General features: G+C 43.9%; 1 protein-coding gene across 4 annotated transcripts in view; it reads left to right on the forward strand.

The window, feature by feature from the left end:
- Window positions 1–16163, forward strand: part of reln (reelin) — a 97511-nt gene extending 81348 nt beyond the window's left edge. The window contains exons 40-65 of one of the 4 annotated variants that reach the window (XM_014335772.2): window positions 28–133; window positions 239–465; window positions 603–826; window positions 1135–1279; window positions 1582–1840; window positions 2013–2262; window positions 2351–2519; window positions 3022–3162; window positions 3346–3523; window positions 4723–4916; window positions 5029–5279; window positions 5367–5521; window positions 5620–5834; window positions 5984–6161; window positions 6267–6442; window positions 6526–6632; window positions 6725–6967; window positions 7062–7237; window positions 7327–7400; window positions 8265–8426; window positions 8515–8672; window positions 8823–9048; window positions 9211–9408; window positions 9884–9982; window positions 12944–12949; window positions 14703–16163. In XM_014335772.2, coding sequence (XP_014191258.1) covers window positions 28–133; window positions 239–465; window positions 603–826; window positions 1135–1279; window positions 1582–1840; window positions 2013–2262; window positions 2351–2519; window positions 3022–3162; window positions 3346–3523; window positions 4723–4916; window positions 5029–5279; window positions 5367–5521; window positions 5620–5834; window positions 5984–6161; window positions 6267–6442; window positions 6526–6632; window positions 6725–6967; window positions 7062–7237; window positions 7327–7400; window positions 8265–8426; window positions 8515–8672; window positions 8823–9048; window positions 9211–9408; window positions 9884–9982; window positions 12944–12949; window positions 14703–14799 — 4414 coding nt within the window. In that variant the 3' untranslated portion in view covers window positions 14800–16163. The remainder of the gene's footprint in view (window positions 1–27; window positions 134–238; window positions 466–602; window positions 827–1134; window positions 1280–1581; window positions 1841–2012; window positions 2263–2350; window positions 2520–3021; window positions 3163–3345; window positions 3524–4722; window positions 4917–5028; window positions 5280–5366; window positions 5522–5619; window positions 5835–5983; window positions 6162–6266; window positions 6443–6525; window positions 6633–6724; window positions 6968–7061; window positions 7238–7326; window positions 7401–8264; window positions 8427–8514; window positions 8673–8822; window positions 9049–9210; window positions 9409–9883; window positions 9983–12943; window positions 12950–14702) is intronic. The other 3 variants (XM_014335773.2, XM_014335774.2, XM_014335775.2) reach the window with 3 other exon arrangements.
- The last annotated feature ends 3407 nt before the right edge of the window (window positions 16164–19570 follow it).

Genomic DNA, 19570 nt, shown 5'->3' on the forward strand with positions numbered 1-19570 from the left:
TTTTACCCTTAAATGTGATTGATGCAGGGAGGAGGATGAGTCAGCTATGGTGTTTGTCTCCAGTGAGCTTGGAGAGCACTCTATTACCACCAGAGATATTGATGTAAATGAGAACACCATCATCCAGTTTGAGGTACACTGACTTCTTGATCAAAGCAACGGTCGTAAATCTTACAGTAAAAACAAATAAATCCTGGCTTGTCATCTTCATTCATGTTGTTTGTATGTGTCTCTCCAGATTAATGTGGGCTGCACAGCTGAAAGCTCCTCTGCTTACCCCGTGCGTCTTGAGTTCTCACGGGACTTTGGTGCCACGTGGCACCTCTTGGTTCCACTGTGTGCAGGCGGACCACAACCGTCCTCGCTTTGCTCCACCGAGCTTCACCCTGCCAGTATCTATTTCCCTGGCACTACTCAGGGCTGGAAAAGGGAGGTAATTCAGTTTGGCAAACTCCGCCTCTGTGGGTAAGGACTATAACGGTTTAAATACATAACAATTTGACTATACGTATACTGTTCCTTAATGAGTTTCTTGCAGCATGCAGTCTGTTTGTGTCTGTCTCTCTGCCTCATTAATCCCTAGTTTTTTTTTTATTTCATAGGTCAGTGAGGTTCCGCTGGTATCAAGGTTTCTTCTCGACTGGTTCTTCTCCTCCAACATGGGCCCTAGACAACATCTACATTGGCCCACAGTGTCAGGACATGTGTAATGGTCATGGAGCCTGTGTGGGTGGTAGTCACTGTGTATGTGACCCTGGCTACTCTGGACCTGACTGCTCTGTGCCTGACACCCCCAATCCTGACTTCCTTAAAGAGGACTTTGAAGGTACAACAACATATAGAAGTATATGAAATCTTATATTTAAACTTAGATTATAATTATGGATCCAAGTCATCAGAAGTTTATACTTTTATGGCTGCTTGAAATCACCTTCTGTCTCCATGTGAAATAGCATGTGTGCATTTTTGGGGGTTATTTCATTCACTGTAGTGAAAATTTTAAACATTTTAAAGCATTATTTTTCCACTTTTTTTACTCTTGTTATGTTAATTATGTTTCTTGCATTCATGTTGTTTGCAAAAAAGTTTTGTAAGTTTGTAAATTCTACACACTTTCCACTTCCTCTTCTGTAGGGGGAGCCGCTGAACACTTCAGACTCCTGAGCGGTGGAAAACCATCCAGGAAGTGTGGCATCATGTCAAGTGGGAACCACCTGTTCTTCAGTGAGGATGGCCTACGCATGTTGGTCACCAATGACATGGACCTGTCAAATGCAAGGTATACCTACATTTGGACCAACGAATGAATGCAATAAACATTTATGTTTTTTTCCCAAATAACTGATCTAAGCCATTTTTTGATGAGTGGGTGATTAATTTTTCTAAGGACTTACATGATGAACTGGGACTGTTGTGGAGGGCCCCACCAACAGGCTGAACTCAGTTTTTCTCATTATTAATTTTATGTCCTTATAAGGTTATTGGTGCAGCCCTCCACAACAGTCCCAGTTCAATGAATCGCCCTCTCCTGCATTCTTTGAATCTAGCTGAATCTCATACGTTGATTGTTGGGCTCTTCAGGTTTGTTCAGTTCTTCCTACGCCTCGGTTGTGGTAAAGCACCACCGGACCCCCGTTCTCAGCCGGTCCTGCTGCAGTTCTCTGTGGATGGAGGTCTGACCTGGGGACTCCTGCAGGAATTCCTCTTCAGCAACAGCAGTAATCAGGCTCGTCTGGTTGCCCTGGAGATCCCACTGCGTGCCCGCACCACGTCCACTCGCCTCCGGTGGTGGCAACCTTCTGAAAATGGACACTTTTACAGCCCGTGGGTCATTGATCAGGTACATTGATAATCATCCAAACAGCCATTCATCAAGTGTTACAATCATTTATAATTAAATACTGGTTTGAAAAAAGATTATCTATCTAAACTATCTTAAACCTTTTAATTTACTTTTTATTCCTTCCTTGTTTGCATTGACCATGCAAACATTTGCTTTTTTTAATCCATAGGTGGTGGTAGGTGGCAGTGCCAGTGGCTGGGGACCACTAGAAGATGATTTCTCCTCAATCGATGGACGTTCATGGCTCCTCCACCCAGGAGGCACCCGAATGCCTGTTTGTGGCTCAGACGGACCCGCTTTTGCTTTTATTGAGAAGTCCAACACACGCTATGCCGTCACCACTGACATCAGTCTGGGTCAAGATGCATTTATCCAGTTTGACTTTTCTGCCTCCTGCTCAGTCACAAACTCCTGCTACTGTAAGTACTATTAATAAAGCTATTATTGGTACAGTATTAAAAGAAAATAAGTGGAGTAAAGAAATTAACCTCTTTGGTTTCTCTGCAGCTGTAGAGTTAGAATATTCCCTGGATCTTGGTTTGACCTGGCAGCCTGTGGTCAGAGACTGCCTGCCCACAAGCCCCGACTGCTCTTCGTACACTCTGCAGCGACTTCTGGTTTCTGATATCTATAACAAGTGGGGTCGTGTCACCCTGCCTATCCCGTCATATGCCAGGTCAGCGCAGGCCGGTTCTTTTATTCAGAAACAGGAACAAATGTATCATCATAAATCTACAACATTCTCTTGTGTTTGACGGGGAAAAGAAGTGGCTGTACTGTAACAGTTACAGTACGATCTAATTCAGATGAGTCGCATTTGAAATAACAGGTGAAAAAGATAGTTCCAGTTTAGCATTTATATGTGCCAACTCATCACTCCCAACAGGCATAATATGCAGAGTAATTGGGGTTTGATAATCAAACATCGCCTCCATGAGTGGATGCAGTTAAAGCAGCAGGGAACAATAGAGCAGCAGCACTGACATGACAGAAGGAGAGAAGAGAAAATGTGCAGGTTAAATAGACTGCCAAATTAGGAAGTTGTTTTTGGTATATTACAGTACAGGACAGTGAGAAGCGTTACAGTATGTGTTTGGTATACCCTGAGTTGTCTGCTTGAACTAGCTTTTATTCTGTTTTAAATTATGTGTATCTCCAACTTTAATTTATGTTGTTAGGTCTCCAGCCACAAGGTTCCGATGGTACCAGCAGGCTCCCTTTGACAAGCAGCAGACCTGGGCTCTGGACAACCTCTACATCGGAGATGGCTGCCCAGATATGTGCTCTGGACATGGGCGCTGCCAACAAAGCTCCTGCGTGTAAGTGCCAGCAGCAGAAGGTGTTCTGTCTAAAAGCAGAATTGGTATATAGAATAATATTTGGGCTGCTTTTATTTACTCATAATTGTATAGAAGGTGTTTTTGTTGCGATGTTTAACTCATCGGGTTCACTATACTTTTGAAGGCTAGCTTGTATTAGTATCTGCTGATCTGTGTCTGCAGATGTGACCCAGAGTGGGGTGGAGAATACTGCGATGAGCCCGTGGTCCCTCTGCCCTCCCAGCTGAAGGACAGTTTCAGTCGAGCTCCCTCGCTCAGTCACTGGCACGTACTCACTGGTGGGAAACTCAGCACTGTGTGTGGAGCTGTGGCTTCTGGAGCTGCTCTGCACTTCAGTGGGGTAAGTCTTCAGTGGGGTAAGTCTACAAAGCACCTTTGTTGTTCGAGTCTCCGTTTTCCTCATTTTATGATATAAAAACCATTACACAGTATGACCTGACACAAGCAAGGAATGCCTGTAACCCTTAGCTGTAAATCATCACCTGCAAGAGCTTCTTTTTTTTTCTTTTTCTTTTTTTTACCTGATGACAAATTTTAAGTGGCTCCACAGGTGTTGTGGGTTCACACACATTCACCAAACAAGTGAAGGCTTCAAATCCAGGAGGAGATACAGATCCTTTGGGGATTGTGTTAGGAAACATATAATATGCAGAGCTACCCACTGTGGTGACCCCTCATGAATAAGTGAGCTGAAAGCAGCTATACTACAGGGGGCAATGCACACATGGGTGAACACAAGTAAATGTTCTCATTTGTGCAGACTGAAATTGTTAATCTGAGACAGACATGTCTCTTTCTGCACATTTTCTCTGTTTTTTCTCTGATTGTCTTTTTCTCCACTGGGTCATATTTTCATCTGAACTTTATCTGAACAGATTTTAAAGGTTAAGAAAAACAGTGCATAGTGGTGGCAAAAAAATCCAACAAAGCATCAAAAACAAAGGAGAAACAGGGAACCATCAGAATAAAAAGAAGGGATAATACAGGGACTGCAGGAGGAGATGAGATGACAACTGACAGAGACAAATAGACTAAATTGATACAGGTTGAGAAGGGTAAGAAAGGACTGGTGGACCGAGTCAGACACAAACAATGGAAAAAGGAAGAATTAGACACACAGTGGAGTAAAATAAAAATCTAAAACATGATAAAGATTGTGGCAGACTTTGCAGATGCAGTGCAGCAAACAGATGATTGAAAAACAAACCACAAAGTAACTATCTCTCAGCCTTTATGAGCAGCTGAAGTTTTCCCTAGACATTTAGAGCAGTCTTGTAAGTGAATATTTATTGGAAGGCTGATGTTAATCTGGGAGGAACACCGCCAGAGAAAAATCATGGGAACAGCTGTTTACATCTAACATTAGGATTTATGATCGTTATTTACACCTCGTCATATTGCTTTTGTTATGTTCTGTAATTAAACAACAGATCGTGATTGATTGCATGCTGATTTTTGGATATTTATTTAAAAACATCATCCGTTTAGAAACATGATTCCAAATATCCAAATGGCTCAAATTTCTTTTTGTGTGCACAGAGCTGCAGCCGTCAGCTGGTAACAGTGGACCTGAACCTGACCAACGCCGAGTTCATCCAGTTCTATTTCATGTACGGCTGCATGGTCCCGCCGAGTAACCGCAACCAGGGCGTCCTGTTGGAGTACAGTTTGAATGGTGGCATCAACTGGCATCTGCTGACGGAAATCTTTTATGATCTGTACACCAAACCTGGGTATGTGTTGTTTTTTGGGGTTTTTTACCTGCCCCCCATGGACATACCTGCTTGCACACAGCTGGAGAGAACCGGGATAGGTGTGAATGTCTTTATCTTATCATCTGTTCAGGTTTGTGAATGTGCTGCTGCCCCCTGCTGCCCGTCAGGAAGGAGTACGTGTGCGCTGGTGGCAGCCTCAGCATGACGGAGCAGACCACAGCGATTGGGCTCTAGATAACGTCCTCATCGCTGGCTCTGACCCGCGGGCACAGATCTCTGATACATTTGGAGGGGTGGCTTTGCCTAACCATGAGAGGGCTCCTGCTGATGGGACTTTAGGAAGGATAGGTCAGCTGAGCGAGCAGGAAGAAACGCCAATAGGTATTGTTCAATCAATCACTGCGTTTTTAATTTTTTTCTTCTCAGAAGCAACTTATGTTTTCTTCTCTTAACGTTCTTTGTTTTCAGTGAGCGATCACTGGTTGTTCTCAGAGGACTGCTCGGTGCAGCGCTTCTGTGGCTCTCCTGACGGGGTCATGGTGTGCGGAAATGCTGACGGTAGAGAGGTGTATGCTGTCACTCATGATATTGTTCCAGATAAGGGCTGGGTAATGCAGTTCAAGGTAACCACTGATTCTAAAGTAACCTGTCAAAACATTTATTTGTTTTTTGCTCTACACCTTTGGAATCACTGTTTGTTAATGTCTGTGTTTTCATTCAGATCGCTGTTGGCTGCAGTTTGCCAGAGCGTCACGCAGATCGGCAAGTTCACATTCAGTATTCAGTAGATTTTGGAGTGACCTGGAAGTACCTGGTCCCTCAGTGCCTGCCTGCTGACCCCCGCTGTGGTGGTCAGGTCTCCCAGCCGTCAGTCTTCTTCCCCACTAATGGCTGGAAGAGGGTAGTCTATCCTCTGCCTGAAAGTCTGGCTGACACGTAAGTCATTTCACGTCAATAATGCCACCGGAGCTGCTTCATGTTTAACTGCAGCACCATCACATACAGTTATGAATAAGTTACATTACTGTTGCTGAAAATTGCATGTTGCATGTTACTCAACGAGTCTATCTTGTCTTTCTCTTAAGTGCGGTGCGGTTCCGCTTTTACCAGCAGCACTCAGACATTCAGTGGGGTGTGGAGAACTTTTACATCGGGCCAGCGTGTGACGGTCACTGCGGGGGGCACGGAGACTGTCTGGATCAGCGCTGTCTCTGTGATCCAGGATTCACTGGACCAAACTGCTACGCTAGCACTGCTCTTAAGGTAGCTTTGTTATATGTTTTTTTCCTCCCAGGAAACACAGAACTAGAAAAAAAGAAGCAGGTCGTGATTTAAATACACGTGCATTTGTGTGTGTTTACCCTGTAGGCTACTCTAAAGGAGCGTTTTGACTGGGAAGGGGCAACAGGTCCTCAGTGGCAGGTGCTGGAGGGTGGTAAGCCCTGTACGGACTGTGGTGTGTTGGTAGAGGGGACAGCCCTGTATTTCGGTGGGGCTGATGCCAGACAGGCTGTCACTGTTGATCTGGATCTACGGGGAGCCAAGTCAGTATTTAACTTCTTTCTATGACAGCTTTAAGTTACAAGAAGAGCAGTTTTATTTTTAAATCCGTGTTTATTTTTTGCAGGTTTGTGGAATACTGGGCGAGGATTGGAAGTGAAGATAACATGACCATGTGCCACCGTCCAACTTGTCGTAAAGAGGGAGTGCTGCTGGATTACTCTACTGATGGAGGTGGAGTCACTGTGTGTTTTTTCCTTTTTTTGTTCCTCTTTTATCTGTTTTTGGTCTTTAAATGTCTCATTCTGCCTTTAATTCTTCTTCAGGTGTGTCTTGGACGCTGCTGCACGAGATGGACTATCTGAAGTATGTGTCGGTGAGAAGAGACTACATTGTGCTGCCTGAAGGAGCCCTAACTAATGCTACTCGCCTGCGCTGGTGGCAGCCTTTTACCATTTCCTCTGGCCTCGCCACCCCGAGCCTGGAAAGAGCTCAGTGGGCCATAGACAACATATTAGTGGGAGGGTCGGACATCAACCCATCCACCCTGCTTGACACGTTTGATGACGGTGAGTTTGTATGATTTTACGCGATTAGGTGCTAATATGGCATGACCAATGAGTAAATATGATGGAAACCACCTGTTTCTTTGCCCTTCGCTAGAGGGTGTTTCCCACGAGGAAAGCTGGAGCTTTTACCCTAATGCCGTTCGTACGGCAGGCTTCTGTGGAAATCCCTCTTTTCACCTGTACTGGCCCAACAAGAACCAAGATAAGACACACAACATCCTGGCCACTCGAGAGCTCATTGTGCAGCCTGGATATATCTTACAGTTCAAGGTACAGAACTGAAAGAATACTGTAATGTCGGTCTTTTATCTTACGTCTTTTAAGTCTTAGTTGGTGTCTTATACCTCTTGCTGTTGTAGATTGTTGTTGGTTGTGAGGCAGACACCTGTGAAGACCATCATTCTGTCCTGTTGCAGTACAGGAAGGATGCAAGGTAAGAATATCACAGCCTGATGCTAGTAATTAAATGTGTCCCATTTCCTGGTAGCTCTGGTATCTAGTAGGGTTGGGACTCCGCAGACACCCCACCATACAATATTATCATAATACTTCACTCACAATATAATTTTATTCTGATTTCTATCATTTTGCTATCTGCCGCGTTAGCAAAATGATAGGGTTGCTTCTTTTTTTCCCTTAGCTGCTTGTTTTGATACGATCAGACAGAAATCGGATGAGTTCAGTCCCCATCGAGTTGTGCTCATTGACAAAAACTCATTCAAACTGACGTCAACATGTCTGCATTCATAAATTAGACACCAATTATTTGTAGACCTTGGACCATCTCTCTGAGAGTGACTGCAGTCAGTCCAAGTCAAACTGTGACTGTCTGCAGAAAGGTTGCCACCTTTCAGGCAACTTCTAACATCTGCAATCAAAAGTGGGAAATGTGCAGCACCCTCAAGCTCTGTGCCATCATTTAGTCACCAATAAAATTGCAATCAGTTGCAGGATGTCAAAAAATTCAATACAATCCTCAGACAGCAACAATTCTGTCCTATTTTTACTTGCACGACTGAGCTGTTTAGCATGCTTTTACATCAGGGGACACCTTTGTGTAGCTAAGCGTGTCTAGTGTTGGATGGTTTTTTCGGTAAAGTTGATTCAATGTAAATTTGCTCTGCTAACATTATCTCAGTATTTGTTTTATTTTTAATTTATTAAATAAGAAAAACTATATTTTTGGGGGCCCTGTATTAATCTAATATTGCCACACAAAATATTGCAACACCATGCTGTATGAATTTATTCCCCTCACTCCTATTATCTACTGTATATCGACTGTTTCCCTTCTTAGGTCTGACTCATGGCAGCTGGTGCAGTCAGAGTGCCTCCCTTCATCAGTTAACAACGTGGGCTGTTCCCCTTTCCAATTCCACGAATCCACAATCTATAGTCCAGTCAACAGCTCAACGTGGACCAGGGTCACTGTCCAGCTACCAGATCATGTCTCCTCAGGGTACACACTCTTTTTTACAGTGATACATATCAACAGCTCTTTACGTTGCAGTAGTAAGAGGCTTTTGTGATTTATCATATATTTCCAGGGCTACCCAGTTCCGCTGGATTCAAAAGGATGGAACAGGAGAGCGACAGAGCTGGGCAGTGGACCATGTTTACATCGGCGAGGCCTGCCCGGGGCTCTGCAGTGGCCACGGCTACTGTACTAGTGGAGTAGTCTGCATTTGTGATGAGGGGCACCATGGTATGTTCAGTATATTAGAGACACACGGCTTTTTTTTGTAATCAGTTGAATTGTTAAGCAGAAAAAGGCTCCGTGTGTAATATGATGTAGAAAAAGGTCAAAATGACTAAATATTTGTCTCTTCCCCTCTGCTTCCGCTCACTCCAACAGGTGACGATTGCTCCCTCTCCAGCAGTGACCTGCCCAGCTCCATCAAGGACAACTTTGAATCAGGCAGCGTGTCTCAGGAGAGCTGGCAGCTGATCCAGGGTGGTGGAGTGGGCAGTGGATGTGGGCAGCTGTCACCGCACGCCCACGGAGACTCACTCTACTTTAATGGCTGTAAGATGAGGCAGGCAGTTACTAAACCGCTGGACCTCACTAGAGCTAGGTACAGGTACTACCAAAACATAAATAAACTCACTACATACAGATACAGGCCAATTTGCTTCAGTCAGAAGCACAAAAAATTGTTTTTCCACAGAATACTCTGTTCTGTCAATCTTGGAAATGTCTTTTTTCTAATCTTTTTTTATTCCTTTCTTCTCTTCCTTTACAGTAAGATCATGTTTGTGCTGCAGATCGGCAGCGTGGCACAGACGGAAAGCTGTAACATAGCTTTAGATCAAGCTGACACAGTTGACCGAGCCGTGCTGCTACAATACAGCATCAATAATGGAGTCAGCTGGCATGTAATCGCCCAGCACCAGCCCAAAGACTTCATAAAGGCTCAGAGAGTTTCCTACAACATTCCTCTGTAAGTGATGCACACAAATCCAGAAACACATTGTTATATGCTCAGTTTAAATGGAGCTATCCTTCATTAATGCCTGATTTTTATAGGATTTTTTGTATTTGGCCTTTTAAATGTTTAACTAATACCGTGTGCTTTTTATTTCATCATTAATAAAGTGTAATGATTTTCTTAGTTTTAATAACCCTCCGCAGCAGCTAGTAAGTCATATAACATTCATGTTGAGTAATTCTTAATAACTACTATGCTCTAAAAAGTAAACGTTTCTGAGAAGTGGCTTTTAAATCATCTGGGAATTTTTAACTCTATTTATAACAAATGAATAGTTGAAAAAACTCTGTAAGGTAGTAAGTACAGTGTGTTTAATAAACAGTTACCTGCCTGATGAATGCCATTAGGCTGGTGTAACACTGATAATAAACCCTGACAAACGTGTTGCCCCTCACTGACACTTCAATCATTTCCATGATCTCTCCAGCGAGGCGAGGGTTAAAGGGGTGATGCTGCGATGGTGGCAGCCAAGACACGATGGTGCAGGACACGACCAGTGGGCGTTGGACCATGTGGAAGTAGTTCTGTGAGTACCCAATTCCCAGCTGGCATCTGGCTCTTTCCTACTCCCACCCAAACTGGCCCCCCACAGAGCCCTGATCTGCCCCCGACGCTACCTTTGACTCAGACTCAACTGTACAAATGGTTCCCTCTGCACTCCACCCTCGCACAGTGATCGAGTTAGCACACAGGTGTGCACTGATTGCCACCCACAACTAAACTCATGAGAAATCACTTTCTTTCATATGCTAATCGCAGCTTCTGGTGTCAGGCAATCAGGGCAAAAAACTTACTGCAGCATGCTTTGCGGTGATGGGTAATGTCTGTGGATGGCTGTTCTGTGTTCAGCAGATCAACGCCTGCTGTTAAGTCATCATATTTTCAGTGTTTTGTAGAATCCATGCATCTTCCACGCAAACAGGTTATCAATAATTTTTTTTCCCCACTGAGTTGTCAAGAAGCAGTTACAACACATACACCGTGTGTCATTTATTTTTTCACTAAATCTCTTATTAAATGGAAATCACATGTTTACATATCCACCCTTGATTTACCGTTACTATCGCCATTTTGCAGTTAAGTTATCTGTCCCTTGTTGCATCACTGTTGAGATGCTCTGTGAGGTCTTAAACACAGACTGTATATAAATGATGGATGTAGCCTACTGATCTGAGCCTACTGATCATTTGTTTTGTAATTCCCATCAGGAATTACTCTATGTAATGGGTTTGTGGTCATGCATCTACATATTTGTGTGTGTATCTGGGTTTCCAAGATGCATCCTTGCTGTCACCGCAGGAACATAGGAGAGGTAGGATAGAATTTCACTTAGACAACACGAATGTATGGATACATCCTGCCTTATATGATGGCGGTGCTGTCATGGTGTGGGAGATATTTTCTTGGCATTTTGTGCCTCCTGGTATCAATTAAGCATTATTTAAATTCCACAGCCTACCTGAGTATTTGGCTGATCACGACCATCCCTTTATGACCAGAGTGGACCAATCTTCTAATCGCTGCTTCCACCAGTATAACATGCTATGTCACAGAGCTCACATCATCTCAAACTGTACTTACATGGCCTCCACAGTCACCACATGGAATGGAAGATTTGCATCATGGATATGCAGCAAATGTGTGATGTTGTCATGTCAGTATAGACCCATTGTTAAATCTATGCTATGTAGAATTAAGGCAGTTCTGAAGTCCAAAGAGGATCCAACCCAGTACTAGCTAGGTTGCCAGTGAGTTCACCAGTACAGCTGCTCTCTGTGTTTGTGCTTTTGTCACTAGTCTTCTTTAATATATGATGCTTGTTTGTAAATTATGGTCTGACCTAAGGGACACTAGAAAATACGATGGGTTTTGCATCATTGCATGGCTAGCTTGAAGTTGGCAAGCCGCTACCTTGCGGGCTAGGAACACAATGCTCAGCTCAAGGCTTTAAAATGAGCAGGACTCTGCAAACTACTTTCAGTGCAGCTACATCCGTCTTTAACACGGTCTGTGGTTCTGAGATGATTCTTGTTGTGAATGGCACTCTATAAAAAAATGCAACTGAAATAATTCACATGTGGTACAGATGGAGAACAGGATCATTCTTGTCTTCCATGTAAAACAAAGGAAAGTGTGATGGCCACTTCACATCTATTAAAAAGTGTCTTTTTGTTCCACTGTGAAATCACAGTCTGACCAGTCTTCTTTGTTTTTAGGTGTCTCATCCATTTCATCTAAAAACGACATTACTGTATTTCTTTCTTTTAGGTAATGCGCTGTTCTTAAATTTGATTTCACTGAACTTGTGGATACTGAACCTTTTCACTGATTGTTTTTCTCTGTCTTTCATTCCCATTTTCTACATGTGTGTTACATTGTAGCTCATAACCTGGATGAGTCTGTTTTATCAAAGCGGAAGTCGATTCCAGCGTTTAAATCTAATGACAGGCTTTTTTTTTTTTATGGAGAAGTGGAGATTCTGCAGGGCACTGAAGATATCATGAACATGGTCTATAGCACATTGTTAAGCATGTTCAGTACATTCTCTGCATGTTGTTCTGGGAAATTGCTTAAATTCCCTCACATGCAGGTGCTGATTGGTCATTCAGATGTGTAACCAAAGCATTTCAGATGGTACATACAACAGCCATGTGGTTTCCAGATTATGCAAAGTTGCACACAAACTCAAATAATGACTCATACAGACACACACATTTATGCCTAACCTGAGCTGTCCCTGGTCTACATGGCCGCGACCTGTCCCACTCCCTCCTTTGCACTCGCTTGGTTTCAACAGTGTCTGCTGAAAGGAGTGACCGCGATCCTCACATTTTGCTCTGTTGTTTATTTCTCTCTGTTCACCACTCCTTCGCACATTCTCCTCTCAATCCTCCTGCTCAATCTTTTTCTTTTGCTTCACACGCTTTTCCTCCCTGCCTCCTTGCTCCTCTCACGTCACCGATGCCTTCGATCATGCGGTCATGCTCGCTCCTTTTGCTTGTGCCACATTTATATTCCTACCGTACTTCCGCATCTTCCTCCTCCTCTTTTCCTTTCTTCCCGTATTTCCCCTTTCTTTCCCTGTTTGTCTTACATTTTTGGCATACAATGGATGGATTACTGCTGTGTATCTTGCTCTCTTTCTTTACCTCTGCCTTTGGTTATATCTCCATCTTACATCTTTCTACTGTTTCCTCGCTTGTTCTGCCTACTCTTTTGTTCTCCATTTTCTTTCATGTTTTTTGTTTCCTTCCTCACTCTCTCTGTCTTTCCCACACTTTCTTGTTTCTTCCTTGAACTTCTGACTATCTTTCTGCCTTCCTCTCTTCCTCCCTTCTCCCCACTTTGGGCCCCTCGCCTCCCCAGGCTGGGGCTCATACCCTCCCAGACCTTTCTACGAGACAGCAGTCCCTTCCTACTGCCTCTCCCCTCTCGCGCTCTAACCTCTGCTCTCTTCTGTATTCTGCTCCCTCTGGCATGGCTGTAGTGTCAGGTAAGTTCTCCGCCTCTTCCTGAATGCAGCCCCCTCCCTCATCCTCCTCCCAGCTCCTTTTGTTCTCCCTATTACACCGCAGACACCCTTGATTTCACATACACACCGCAGCCCTTGCCATCACCACCATGGTCATCTCCATGCCTTCTCCAACACGTAAGCCCCTACAGGCAGGTCAAAGGGCAGGTCAGCTGCTCACAGTGTTCAGCTGGAGGCTCACTGATAAAATGATCCAACACACAGTTTTTAAAAGACAGCTCTTAACACAGGAAGTACACCAATATCCATGAAAATTCAGTGGATGGAGGGATAAACAAATCCTGAACAGTGCTGGTAAATTTTCTGCTGACATGCATTTTTTATTTTTTTCTAAGTGGTTCGACACAAGGTCACAAATGTTCCAAATAAAGCGGCTATGATTTGAATATGCAATCACTGCGGCATTTAAATGTAACAATTTACATGCACAGATGTCAATGGTAGTGTGTTTGTGTGTATATGTGTGATGTAATCCATCACTATACTTGTATCTGTCTGTTTTGTTCTTGCTGCCACCTCAACTACAGGCTGCTGTAGTGTTTTTTGACACGGCTGCTGATTCACAAGCAGACCTGAAAAAGATTACTGTTTGCTGTAGTTTATTTATTATCACACAAGCCTCAGCAGTGAATGACGATGTATCTTTTCTTCCATTCATACATCAGCATCAGTCGCAGTGCAGGGCATCTCACATCCTTATCCTCAAATGAACTCACAGTTGACCAGAGTTTCATTAGACTCCTCCGTCCTTGCATGGCTTTAACGGATCGACTGTCGCGATAGCCCTCCATCCTTTTTTTTTTTCACTCATGGTTTTCTGTCCGTCTGTCCGAGGACGACGACATGTAACTCTGAGCCAGGAGCTTCCTCCTCACTTCTTTCTGGTTTCTGACCACAAGTCAGAAACACACCAGCATGCACACGTGCTCTCAAACACACACATCGCTACCATTCGCCTGTACAGCATCAACCATCACACCCACTGGCACCATCTACCTACCTCGCCCTATCCTTCCTGCCCCCCTCCCTTCCCCCCTGCTTCGCAGAGGCCCCCCCTGCCTGCCCTGGCTGCACTCCTGGCTCACTGGCACCGCCCTGCTGGATGGAAGAGGCAATGAACAGGCTAAGCAAGAATGATCTACTGCAGCTTTTCTCTGTTACTTAGATTTAAAACCACCCGTTCCCACTCACCACCCTGCACTTTATGGCTTTTTTTTTTTAATTATTTTTTAAAATTCTTATTATTTTGTTTCCTCTGACCTCAAACACTCAGTGTCAGAGTTTCTCCCTAGTATGTTTTAGTGTGTCTGTAGACTCCTGTGTCTTCTGTCTTGTCGTGTTACATTTGGTCTAGTCGATGGATACATGTAGCTAATTGTAGTGCCATATTCACCATCTAGCTGCCTCTCATTTGTGCAGAGTGTAATGAAATCGAGTAGCGCCACCCATTCTCTGAGCTGTGGGATCCATGCAAGCGTTGAGTGTTTGAGGTTGTGGTTGAAACGTGACTTAAAAAAAAATAGCCAGCATGACTCCGGATGTGAGAGAGTGCGGAAGCTGCATTCGGCCATTTGTGCGTGTGAGTGCATGGTTTCAAGTGCGTGCATGGGAATGTGTGATCTTTGCAGCAGCTCTTTACTCTGTCGCTAACGTTCACACCCCCTCCTCTTTCCCTCCCTCTGTTTTTTTTTTTACTGTCTTTGTATCCCTGCAGCACACGTAAACAGAACTACATGATGAACTTTGCCAGACAGACCGGCATGCGTCACTACTACAGCCGCAAGAGGCGGGCACTGCAGCGCCGTGCTTGAACCCAGCGAGTAGGGATTTCATCCTCTGACGTGCCAACCACACATCGACCTGCCACACACCATCCTTATTCTCATCCTGTTGAGACCCATCCAGTGGATTCCAGTCAGCCTTAGAGTTCCCTCGCCCATCTTTACCGACCCCTCTGCCACAAACACGGAACATCCAATCAGTTTACGCTCCAGCCAATCAAGGCCTTCCCAAACCCATGGGTCGGCTGGATTGAAACTCAGAAGGAAGGAGTGAAGAGGCTGTTTTGTTTACTTGTTCCCATGGGATGGTCGGGATTTCTAGTTGTTTTGTAATTGTTGCTGTGGTTCCTCCGATTCCCATTCCCACCTGCTCTACCCTTCCCTCTGGGTCCCAGCCCCCTCCCTCTACCCCTTCTTCACCTTCTCCCTTCTTTTCCTGCCTCACTGTGAAATTGAGAGATAATATATCACTGCTGAACTGACCAGCCGATTGGAGAGCAGCCTCCCAGTTCCACTGAGCCACCGGGTGGGAGGACGGCTCCACCGCTGCCAACAAGTACACCCGGAAAGAACGACTGCAATGATGATGCTGACCATTAGGAGGAGTGATGGTGATCAAGCCCTAAGAAGAAAAGAAAAAAAAGAAAAAAGGAAAAGAAAAAGGAAAAAAAAAAAGTACTGTGTTCTTGCTGTTCTGTGTGTCTGTGGGTTCTTTTTTGTGATGAGTTGACTGTGGTGTTCTGTTCATTTGTTCGTTCGTTTTATACTAATTCATATGCTTTTAAGGGGGCGGGGTGGGGAAGGGTCGGTTTGTGCTGGGTTCTGTTTCCTTTTCCTCGTTTATCCACATCGGGGCGGGGCGAGAAAAGCCCCGGCTCCACACGAAGAAGAAGCAAAAGAACGATTTGCAGACGACGGAAAGGAGAAAATATGGAGAGAGAAAAAAGAAAAATAAAGACTGAACAGCAATTGTTTTTGTTTTTTTTAATCATTTTTTTATATATGTTGGTTCCCGAAAAATACAGATATTTATGGTAAATGGTTCTTCACGTGACCTATTTAAGATGCACTGTGCGTGAAATCTGTATGTTTTTTCTAGTGTTAAGTTATTAGGCAGTCGAGTCAGGCTCTCGCACTGCATCATCTCCCCTCTCCCTTCACTTCCCTCTTCTCTTGTGCTGTTTCCCCCCCACCCCATCCTCTCTCTGCTGATTTCTGATACCTGGAGGTGAGGCTCTATTAGTGTTGTTTTTTGAAGTCTGTGTAATATGGACCCTCTGCCCTCAGTGTAACTTCAGTATAGCAATCTCCTGTATATATATGTATATCCACTATGGGGAGACCCAGCAGCCTTATAAAAGGGAAATAAAGAACTGTCCAAACCTCATACTGTACACATTGCTTCAGCTGCTCTCTTTCATTCCTGCAAAATAAGCCTGGACTTCATTTGCTTTAGACTTTCTCTCCTTTGCCCATTTGTGTCTCTCACTCTCAGATCCCAACAAAGATTTAAAGCCATGTATGGCTGAATCTAAATTATCTATTGTGTACATATCAGTAGTAAAGAAAGATGCAAGCCAGTGAGCGGCTCCTAAATGTTTGTTTAATTCAGTGATAGAACTCAATGGGATAAAGAAATCCCTGGAAACTGACACGTGAGAGCAGGAAGCAGTTAATTGTTTTGATTTTCTGTAAAATTATGACAATAAGAAAAATACAGAACATAACCATCCTTGCCCTATATCTGTGTGACTTTGTATGTGACAGAAGAGTGTGGGAAAACATTCAAAAGGCATCAAATTTGATAATTTATTCAACTATTTATTTATTCAGAGACCTATAAAAACAAAGCACCTGTTTAAAGAAAATAAGCCATTGATCCAACCGGGGTTGTAGTGGGCTGGAACCTGGCTGATGCCGATGGGCAAGAGGTGGTGTACGTCTTGGATATGTAGCCAAATTTAATAAGACATTTATGATAAAATTCTCTCTTTCACCGGAGTGCACACCTCAGTGTCTTCAGACTGGGTGTTCACCACATATCACTGCAGACCTTCAGCCTTACTCCAGGCTCAGGCTGCAGCAAGTCCTCTGAGCATGTTCATCAAAATGTCTGTATTCACAAACCATCACCGACCATCACCCACACTGTTACAAGTGCTAAAGTGAGACAGAGGGGTTCCAGTGCGATGTTCAGGCACGAGTTACAGTGCGGCTGATCACAGCAGCTGTAGCTCACGGTGTAGGTTGTCCCCTTGAAGTGGACTTTTTGCTTCTGGCTGCAGTCTTTTTTTGCCATGCAACCCCTGGCTGACAGGACGCTGTGGTTGCCGTAGCGGCCATCTGCCATAAAGCACACCTTACTGGGAGGGCACTCTGTCACAACAAATTCGGGTGTCTTGTCTTTCTCCAGCATGGGGCTGTAGAAGCAAAGCAAGTTGTCACAGAGCACAGAGGGAAGGAGGAAGTGAAGCCACAAACCAGTGATATGCAGGAGCTTCAACATGCTCAGGCTGCAAAGAAAAGAAGCATCTGTTAAACTTTGGGTAAAACACATACTTAGTGCCACAGTGGTTTAATTTTTGCAATCTACACCGAAAGGCCACTGGTAAAAAGAGATTTTAAATAGTTATTTCACTAAATCAATAAATCAACTGCATTTTTCTGTCTGGGTTGCAAAGCCATTCAAAAATTAGATTTATTTTATGCAAACCAACCAGTTAGTGGAAGTCTCTCAGCTGCAGAAATGTCTCCTTCCCCTAAATATAACTGGACTAAACGACACTTGTCTCCAGAGTGACTCTGGTCAACACAGTGAACTTTCTCCAGGCACTCTAGCTTCCTCACACAGCTCAAGGACAAGCTCATTAGGTTAACAGGTGACTGCAAATTGGCTGCAGGTGTGTGAATGTGAGAATGTGTGGTTATCCGTCTCTCTGTGTTAACCCTGCAACAGACTGGTGGCCTGTTCAGGGTGTACACCCCCCCACCCGCCTGGGATGAGCTCCAGCACCACCTGCAGTAAATAAGTGGACTGATGAAAAACTGATACTCTGATACTCAAAGTGCTAAAAAAAAAAACAACCCAAAAAAACCAACCGAAAAACAAATTGAAAACCTCAGTACCAACATCTTTCCACAGTTTCATAGAAGCCATTTTTTCCCAACAAACTGTAATGCTGTGCAGAGTGAAGCACCTGGTAAGAGGCTGAAAAGTGAAAGTGACAGGATTCATAAGTCACTGGCCCCTTAGCCGAATTTACATGTTAGTTAGCTGCAAGTTTCTATTGTTTGGTAAAGGCTGAATTTAGATGCTATATTTACCACGTTAAATAGCTCACAGATAAAATGTCATAATGGGTCGTAATTACTGGAAAGAAACGTTGCTGCTGAATTTTTCTGTGCTATTATTTTCATTCATGAAACAAAGTGAGTGCCATTTAAATCCATTATATTAAACAGATGAACAACATCTTCACAGCTATCATCTTTAAAACCGGTCAACTTGTACAGCTGTGCAGGAAGTATGAAATTTCACCATTTCTTGTATTGGTGTGAAGGATTTCCTCTGATAATCACATTCAGACTACTTCCAGCATTGACGATAAAATGCAGGAACAATTTTAGTGTGAAGCTTAAGATAAGATAAAACATTATTAATCCCTCGGGTGGGTTCCTCTGGGAAATTCGCTTTCCAAAAGCACAGCACCGACAGAAGTTACAGAGTAACACACACACACACACATAAATACAGAGACCTATATAAAAAAATATACGAAGGGGATAAATAGAATAAATAGGAATAAAAAATAAAAATACAAGTGAATTGCACATTTCAAGTATTGAGGTCTATTGCACCATTGACTATTAACAAAAGGTATTGCACAGTGAGGTGAAGAGGCACTACAGCTTAGTTGTTCCCCCCTCCTTTGTCCTCCTGTTTCCCCTCCAGAGAGGAGTTAAACAGTTTGATGGCGTGTGGGACAAAGGAGTTTTTAAGTCTGTTAGTTCTTGTCTTGGGGAGAAGCAACCTGTCACTGAACAGACTCTTCTGGTTGTTAATGGCCGTGTGCAGAGGATGCCCAGCATTGTTCATAATGTCCATCAGTTTCTTTAATGTCCTTTTCTCTGCCACTGTCACCAGAGTGTCCAGCTTCATGCCGACCACAGAGCTAGCCTTCCTGATCAGTTTCTTCAGCCTGGATGAGTCCTTCTTTGCTGTGCTGCTCCCCCAGCACACCACAGCATAGAAAAGTACTCCAGCAACCACCGACTGGTAAAACATCCTCAGGCGCTTCCTGCAGATGTTAAAAGACCTCAGCCTCCTGAGGAAGTACAGTCAGCTTTGGGCTTTTTTATACAGGTGCTCTGTGTTGCATGACCAGTCCAGTTTATTGTCCACCCACAGCCCGAGGTACTTGTACTTGTTGACCACCTCCTCCCCCTCTATCTGAACCGGCAGTGGACCTTCTCTGGACCTCCCGAAGTCCACAACCAGTTCCTTAGTCTTTGAGGTGTTGAGTTGCAGGTGGTTTGTGTGACTCCATGCGACAAAGTTCCTCACCAGACTTCTTCGCACAGTCTCACCTCATTTAAGAGATTTTAAGTCCAGCCAAAACATTTCAGAGCTTCTCCTGCTGAACGCCAATCTCATCACTGACTCCAGCTGTACAGGCCACACCTTCGATTATACCTGCTTGTTAAATTCACACAGAGCAGATACACCAACAGAAGCTTGATCATGCCAGCGCTTTTATTTTTTTAAAACACATGTATATGGAAATAGGGATTACAGAAAGAT

This window comes from Haplochromis burtoni, unplaced genomic scaffold (assembly GCF_018398535.1).
Source record: "Haplochromis burtoni strain Fernald_Lab_line unplaced genomic scaffold, NCSU_Asbu1 Contig_77, whole genome shotgun sequence".
Lineage (NCBI taxonomy): Eukaryota > Metazoa > Chordata > Actinopteri > Cichliformes > Cichlidae > Haplochromis > Haplochromis burtoni.